At 37.3% G+C, this 7,714-nt stretch overlaps 1 protein-coding gene and 1 long non-coding RNA gene across 4 annotated transcripts; both read left to right on the top strand.

Annotated features, from left to right (window-relative positions):
• LOC142380846 (sialic acid-binding Ig-like lectin 14) lies at window positions 1-3,442 on the top strand. 3 transcript variants are annotated; one of them, XM_075466769.1, is made up of 7 exons: window positions 1-83; window positions 361-753; window positions 1,033-1,443; window positions 1,642-1,959; window positions 2,067-2,324; window positions 2,449-2,493; window positions 2,637-3,442. In XM_075466769.1, the coding sequence occupies exons 1-7, from the start codon at window positions 23-25 to the stop codon at window positions 2,654-2,656; spliced, it is 1,506 nt and encodes a 501-aa protein (XP_075322884.1). In that variant the 5' UTR covers window positions 1-22; the 3' UTR covers window positions 2,657-3,442. The 3 variants fall into 3 exon arrangements, with proteins under 3 accessions (XP_075322884.1, XP_075322883.1, XP_075322885.1); XM_075466768.1 differs by having other exon boundaries at window positions 2,449-2,545; XM_075466770.1 differs by lacking the exon at window positions 2,449-2,493 and having other exon boundaries at window positions 2,637-2,712.
• Window positions 3,443-6,047: 2,605 nt separating this feature from the next.
• LOC142380845 (uncharacterized) lies at window positions 6,048-7,714 on the top strand. Its single transcript, XR_012769872.1, has 3 exons — window positions 6,048-6,123; window positions 6,575-6,657; window positions 7,397-7,714. It is a non-coding gene; the product is annotated as an uncharacterized LOC142380845 (long non-coding RNA).

Below are 7,714 nucleotides of genomic sequence, written 5' to 3'. Positions count from 1 at the left end.
CAGTTTCCACCTTCAGATAAGGATGTTTGTTCTCATCTGGGCAACTGTGTTTTTCTCTGTGAGAGGCAGCAATGCAGACACAGGTATTTATAGCATTTTCTAAGATTTAAGATATTTTTATTTATTTATTTATTTTTATTTACAGATAGCATGCATTTGTTCTCACCTACAGTTTATATATACATATATGTATATACATATTATGTTACATACTATTTGTAAGTATTATGATCTGAAGACTGAAACTACAAAGCAGCTTCTATAAAACAGACATAAAAACATGGGCTTTTAGCACATTTATTCATTATGGTTGCAAAACGAAAAAAATAAGGTTTTTTTTGTTTCTCCTTTCACCAACAGGTTCCTCAATCTGGGGAAAACAATACTGTCAACATGGATACTGTATCACCCTCAGTGAGCGAGAAATAACAGCAGAGGCTGGACTCAGTGTTGTGATACCGTGTTCTTTCACAACTGCTAATGGCTTCACACCTCAACATTTAATCTGGTACAAATGTGAACACTCTAGAGAGAGATGTGATAATTCTGACATTATATTTGACTCAGACGAAAGTGGGTTCAGAGGACGGGTGTCACTTGTGGAGCCTGATGTGAGTCAGACAAACTGCAGCATCTTGATCAATGATGTCAGGCAGTCTGATTCTGGATCATATCAGCTCAGAGTTAATGGTCTCTTGAATGGAAAGACAGATGGATTTACATATTCTCCGAGGGCAAACGTCTCAGTTAAAGGTAATTAAAGCTGCAAAGTGTAGCATATAGCCCTGTGGTCCTTCATGGAAACGTTCACCATACTTAAGTGATGCAGACAAATGAGCATTTATTTTAATTACAACTTTTTTTTCAATGCAGTGTTTAGTATTCTGAATATCTGTTGTACAGACTTAAACTAAAAAGCAGCTTATGGAAAACAGACATTGCCAGTGCAGTAGCCTTTTGTCAACAAATATTCAACATTATGATAAAAAATAAAGTCAAATAAGATCATTTTGTTTCTCCTTTCACCAACAGGTTCCTCAGTCTGGGGAAAACAATACTGTCAACATGGATACTGTATCACCCTCAGTGAACGAGAAATAACAGCAGAGGCTGGACTCAGTGTTGTGATACCGTGTTCTTTCACAACTGCTTATGGCTTCACACCTCAACATTTAGTCTGGTACAAATGTGAACACTCTAGAGAGAGATGTGATAATTCTGACATTATATTTGACTCAGACAAAACAAACCAAAGAGTTCAGACTGGGTTCAGAGGACGGGTGTCCCTTGTGGAGCCTGATGTGAGTCATACAAACTGCAGCATCGTGATCAATGATGTTGGGCAGTCTGATTCTGGATCATATCAGCTCAGAGTTAATGGTCTCTTGAATGGAAAGACAGATGGATTTACATATTCTCCGAGGGCAAACGTCTCAGTTAAAGGTAGGACAAACTGTAAAATGTGCTGTGTATCTCTTCTGTGTTGTTCACCATGTTTCTAGAGTTGTGGAACTGCATCGCTTCCTAATAAAATTGCTAATCCCTGTTGTATTGAAATGATTCTGATACATCTGATTATTTCATTCATAAATTTAACATAATAGTGATATTCAGACTGTTCATACTCTGTGTTTCTATCAGGTCTAAATCAGAAACCCACTCTGATGGTTCCTCCACTGACAGAGGGGCAGCAGACCACACTGACCTGCACTGCTCCTGGTTCCTGCTCCGGGTCACATCCTAAAATCACCTGGTCGTGGAGAGGAGCAGGAGAGAAGGACTCTGCCATCACACAAAATATCTCTGCTGAGACCAGTAATCTGACTGCTTTAAAATGCAGACACAGCTCTTTTGTGACCTTTAACCCTTCAGCTGAACACCACAACACCAATGTCACCTGTAAGATTAACTTTGCAGGTGGCAGAACTACGGAGGAGACTGTGACTCTGAACGTTAAGTGTGAGTATATTTCCGTCTAAAATATTTGCTTGATGTTTCTCTAAACTGTGTTCTAGCCAAAATAATCTATGAAATTTTGTTCTTTGATTAATTTTTTCTGCTGGTAGATATGAAGGAAGTCAAAGTCACTGGGGACAGGAGTGTGATGGAGGGTGAGACTCTAAATCTGACCTGCAGTGTTGACAGTTTCCCTCCATCATCCCTCATGTGGACTAAATTAAATTCCTGCACAACCCTGCCCAGCAACACTGGATCAGCCACATTTGTAATCCCAAATGTGACAGCAGAACATTCTGGACTCTACGTCTGCACAGCAAAATACCTGAACATGACTGTAATTACACATGCGGATGTTACTGTGAGGTGTAAGTATATAATACTGATCTTCAGTCATTACCTGTTGTTGTCGTGATAAGCTCTTTATAGCTCTGCATAGCTCACACTAAGTGTAGTATGTGATATTTAACCAGAATTTTGTGGTTTTCACAGTTGATCTTGGGAAACAAAGTGGAATTCTTCCCTGGGCCATAGCTGGTGTGTCTCTCAGTGTAAATGTTTGCTTTCTAATCTGCATATGGTACCTCTGGTATGCTACTCCATCTTTTTCAAAGCTCTTTAAATTGCTGAACTTCTGAAAACAACAAATAATGAGCTGATTTTTTTTTCTCTTTTCAAAGGAACACAAGACAAAAGGTGAAACCAAATGAAGAGGACAGAACTTACATGTCCCTGAAAAAAACAGATGCATCAACAGAGTATGATGTTATTGGCCAACAACGGCCCTGATAAGTCTTTAGAAAGCTGTCTATCTATTTCAAATTAATTCAAATGAAAGACACATCTCTCATAGAAACCACCTCATCACAGGATATTACATGTAGAAACAAATATGAAATATAAAATTAGTAAAGATAAACAGAACAAGCTACTGAAGTAATTTCCCAGCTGGGATGAATAAAGTACTTATATTATATTCTATTCCATACTATGTGAGATATTCATGGTCTTATTTGTTGAAAAAAATGTTAAAAACATCAAAATTATCTGACTAATTATCAATTGGACATTAAATTCCGGGAGAAGGATGAACTGATCGACAGCTTTAGGTCCATAACAGCAGCTCAGTCCAGGCTTCTCTCATGTAAGCAGGCCTCTCTTGCAGTTCCGCTGATTGTTTGCCCTCCTCCCGGCCCAGTCTCAGACACTTCCACACTCTTCCATGGATGGCATCAACCCTCACCAGCATTTACCTGGGTTAATTTACACAATTTGAATACCTCGCTCTCACTCTAAGTAGACATATGGGTGCTTATAGTTCAACTTTATCGGCCATCAGGAGATACATGAGTTTTCCAGAAAGTTATCCAAGCTAATCTGATTTAGTATCAGTAGATATGATATGCTGAATCTGAATATAGACTATACTATATATATACATAATAAAAGAGTTTTGAGTAATTTCTGTGCTTTGTTTACTTTTATTTTTTCACAATAAAAAACAACTGAATGAACATCCTCCGAGAGTGGTGATTCCATAATCTTTGCCAGGTGTTGTGTAATGATAATGTGAGGGTCCACACTGCTGAGTGATGTCCTGTAAACAGAGATTTTAAAGGCATAGTTCGCCTCTTTTGACTTGAGGCTGTATGACATCCCATACTAGCAATATTATTTATGAACATTTTCTTACCCCCCTCTGCGTGCTGTGAGCCGAGTTCCAGCTGAGTTTTGGCGTTGACGAAGGTAGTCTGGCTAGTTTGCTGGGGCCACAAAAATAAAGCGTTTTGCTTCTCAAAACAATATGCGTTCAAAAGAGTAGTACATTTGCATGTGTTTGCAGGTGTTTACTGCTCGGAAGCAGGGGACTGCTCGGTCTGCAGAGAAAATAGCGCCAAGCGATTGTGCGGTCTGACTTTTTCTGTATGAACGATTTTGTGATGCCAATGTATTACTCTTTTGAAATGTTCACGAACCAGTGTGTCAAGCTCCACAGTTAGCGGCCCCATTGTTGTCTGTCAAAAATCACAGCAAAAAATACTTTCGACGCCCAGTTAAATGAAAATTAGTCAGAAGGGTCACAACAAAGATACTGTCTTACACTAATACCACTGCTTTAACAGCTATAGCAACTCGTCAACAGCTAAGCACTTGCTAGCTTTGTGTTTTTCAAACAGACTGCATGTAAAACATCTCCACTGTGACATCGCTCTTCATTTTGTGGATTCCCATTCTAAAATCTTCAGTTTTGAACGTTAGGATCTCCTTTGTTACAAAGGAAGGGGTGGATCCCGTAGTCTTGGCAGAAAACTAAATATTCTTACAGCATTATTTGCTTTATTATGAGTTTTACGCAAAACAACATTATGCTGTGGCAAATATGACGTGAAACTTAAAACATAAACATAAACCCATTCTGTAATTTTGTAAATTAAGTAAAGATCTAATTGATGAAGGAGGCATAATCAGAACAAACCCTAACTTTAAGTAACTCTAGAAAAGTTGCAATGTGCCTCTGACTTGTTTTTAGGAACATTAACCTGGATCTGAAACTGTCCTGTAGTGTAAATACAGCTGAGATTCTGCAGTTCTCAACTTTGGTTTCCAGCCACTGTTTGGCTTTACAGGTACTTGAAGTTTTTGTCAGTGTTTGATGGTGTCTTTGTGGCCTCTTTGACATGGCATCAAATTCATGTGTCTTGCTGTACATGGGCAGGGCTAAAGCAGAGATTTGTTTTTTATGAAAGTGGCGTTACAAACCAAATCTGTAGGCGACACAAACGAGACAAAAGGCAAATTCTCCAGGATTACATGTAGATATTAGACACCTTTCTGGTTTGTTTCATAATGTCCTCGGGTTTTAAATATAACTTAATCCGTTAGTACCTTACCTCAGTTAAGAAGGGTTCTGCTGCCACTGTATATAATGAATGTTTTGTTTCCTTTGTTTCTCATGTGTTTGTGTATCTATTTGTTAAGTAGCAAGGTCAGCAGAAATTACATTTTAAAGTGTCATTTCTATGTAATTTGTAATTTGTTAATACACAGGCAGAGTACCTTGTCCCCACCACTAACAGTCATGTAAATGTGATAATACTGAACATCATGTGCCTGAAACATAGCTGTTAAAGACAAATATCTATAAAGAATTACAACTTAATAGAAACATATATAAGAAATGTCTCAACAGTATAAAAAGTGATCAGTGCACTTAACAAGTTTACAGTCAGTTTACAACTCCAACAACAGAGATTTATGATATACGCACACTTTTATGTGTATTTAGACAAAAAAAATGTTCATTGGAGCTTTAATTAGACAAATAAACGGGTAATCTGTGACTCAACTGACAGAACATTTTACCAAAATGAGTTTTAATCGTAGAAGTTTTGTGGGGGAGGGGCATTTATAAGTAAAGATGTCATACATTTGTTTCCACTGTCTCAAATATGAAGAAACGCATGAAGGTTGAAACTCTGAGTTACTTTGCTGAGATTTTCATAGCACACTGTAAATCGTTAAATAACACAAATATGCAGAAGTGTCTCACAAGAGGCTGCATCCTGTGGAAATAAGGAAATGGTGAAACCAAATGGTTTCTGTTAGAATATTAACCAATTTAAAGCACTTCATCCATTTTAAGTCAAGCCAAGTTAATGTTTCTATCAATGAATTTTAAACATGCAGAGATCAACCAGCAATAGAAAAATATTGTATGATATGTGCACTGTGATTTACAAAAAAAAGGATACGCTTGATAGGCCTATTACTCACAGTCACATTGAAGAACATCACATAGAAAACACATGAACAGTGCAGAGACTGACATGTCAGTCCGGGATCATTAGATAGTTGCACATTATCCCAGTCATAGGACAATTAGAAAAAAAACCCTAAACAACAAAGGTTGTTTTTATTTCTTCTTCTAATATTAAAGGATAAATGTTACATTAAATCAAATATATAATGAACACACTGTGGTGGGATATTTAGGGATCATAACTTGAGTCTGTCTCAACAGAACAGCAGCATTCTCTGCAGTATGCTGACAAGCTTCCTGAAATCTTGAAGTTGCATAAAGAGGGAAGAAATAGAAAATAGTGCAGAGGAAGAGAAACTTCATAGAAGTAAATCTGTGAGTGAGACAAGGGGGACCAGCTAGAAGAGGTAAACAACATTTAACTTCTATCCTATTCTGAACTGAAATTTTCATCCCATTTATTTAGCACATTGTCGACTGAGTGGATGAAGAGGGGTGAGCTGATATGTTGAGATTTGTATTTGCCGTCGTTGCTATGTTCATTAAATGATAGAGGAGGCCTAAAGCTAATCTTGGAATATGAGAGATCTTTTTCTATAATATTTTTTTATCTTGGTGGTGTTGTTGAGTTGTAAAGATTGTGCAGGCAAAGGAAATGTATTCATTTTGAATCAACAGATATGTAAAAAAGTGAGCCAAAAGTGAGCCCACTCACACATTTAGGTAAGGTGTGCTCATTATGTAACAGCGGACTACGTAAATGTGCAACATCCTGTTTCGTATGTGTGATGTAAAGTTTGGACTTTCCAATTAATCTTTTTCTTTTTTTTCCTTTTCATTGCATCTGCTGCACTAAAGTTTGTCCCAGCTTCAAATAAAGATGCTCGTTCTCATCTGGGCCGCTGTGTTTTTCTCTGTAAGAGGCAGCAATGCCTACTCAGGTACTGTTTGCATTTTCTTTGTTAATTAGAAATGTTTTTGTAAATTAGACACACTATACGTGTTTACATTTGAGACTGTATTTTCCATTCATATTTTCAGAAGACATGTATTTGTTCTCACTCTGAATTTAATATCCAATACAAGCTTGTTTGCCACCTTTTCTTGTTGTTTAATAGATGTTCTGAATGCTGTGCTGTGTAGTATAACACTATAAAGTAGCACCTTTAAGACAGAAGTTGTCACATTATTCACATCTAGGCTGGACTACTGTAATGCCATATTTACAGGATGCCTAAACAGCTCCCTTAAAATTCTTCAGTTGATACAAAATGCTGCTGCCAGAGTACTGACTGGTGCTGCCAATAGAAATCACATCTCTCCTATGTTAGCTTTTCTGCACTGGTGAATTTAAAATCCTAATGACGTACAAAGCCCTTAATGGCAAAGGTCCAGCTTTTTTGAAAGATTTTATTGTTCCCTTTTACCTCTTAAGAGCTCTTTCTTCTGAAAATGCTGATCTGCCAAAGTGGTACCAAGAACTTTTCAAACTAGTTTTCCAGCCCCTCTCCCATTGAACCAGCTCCCTGTTGGAGTAATTTTTTAAGACAAATCTTAAAACATACATCTTTGAAAGTGTTTATATTGAATTGGTTGAGCTGTTTGATGTTTTAGTTAATATTACCTTTTATTCGTATTAATCCTTTTACTTTTATTCATGTCTCTCCTTTTCATTAACAGGTTCAGCATTCTGGGGGAAACAATACTGTCAATCTGGATTCTGTATCACTCTCAATGAAAGAGAAATAACAGCAGAGGCTGGACTCTGTGTTGTGATACCGTGTTCTTTCACAACTGCTTATCGTTTCACACCTAAACATTTAGTCTGGTTCAAATGTGAACCTTTTAAACAGAGATGTGGCGATTCTGACATAATATTTCACACCAACAAGAAAACCAAAAAAGTTCAGTCTGAGTTCGAAGGACGGGTGTCACTTCTGGAGCCTGATGTGAGTCATATATATATATATATATACATAATAAAAGAGTTTTGAGTAA

Source organism: Odontesthes bonariensis, chromosome 5 (genome assembly GCF_027942865.1).
Source record: "Odontesthes bonariensis isolate fOdoBon6 chromosome 5, fOdoBon6.hap1, whole genome shotgun sequence".
In the NCBI taxonomy this organism is placed as follows: Eukaryota; Metazoa; Chordata; class Actinopteri; order Atheriniformes; family Atherinopsidae; genus Odontesthes; species Odontesthes bonariensis.
Note: the sequence above shows the minus strand (reverse complement) of the source record. Positions and strands in the feature narration are given on the sequence as shown.

What these genes read in the sequence shown, in the direction of transcription:
- LOC142380846 (XM_075466768.1), top strand. Translation starts at nt 23, where the DNA reads ATGTTTGTTCTCATCTGGGCAACTGTGTTTTTCTCTGTGAGAGGCAGC. An exon ending in GGCAAACGTCTCAGTTAAAG is followed by an intron (nt 1,444 to 1,641) that starts GTAGGACAAACT and finishes TGTTTCTATCAG; the next exon opens with GTCTAAATCAGAAACCCACT. An exon ending in ATCTGCATATGGTACCTCTG is followed by an intron (nt 2,546 to 2,636) that starts GTATGCTACTCC and finishes CTCTTTTCAAAG; the next exon opens with GAACACAAGACAAAAGGTGA.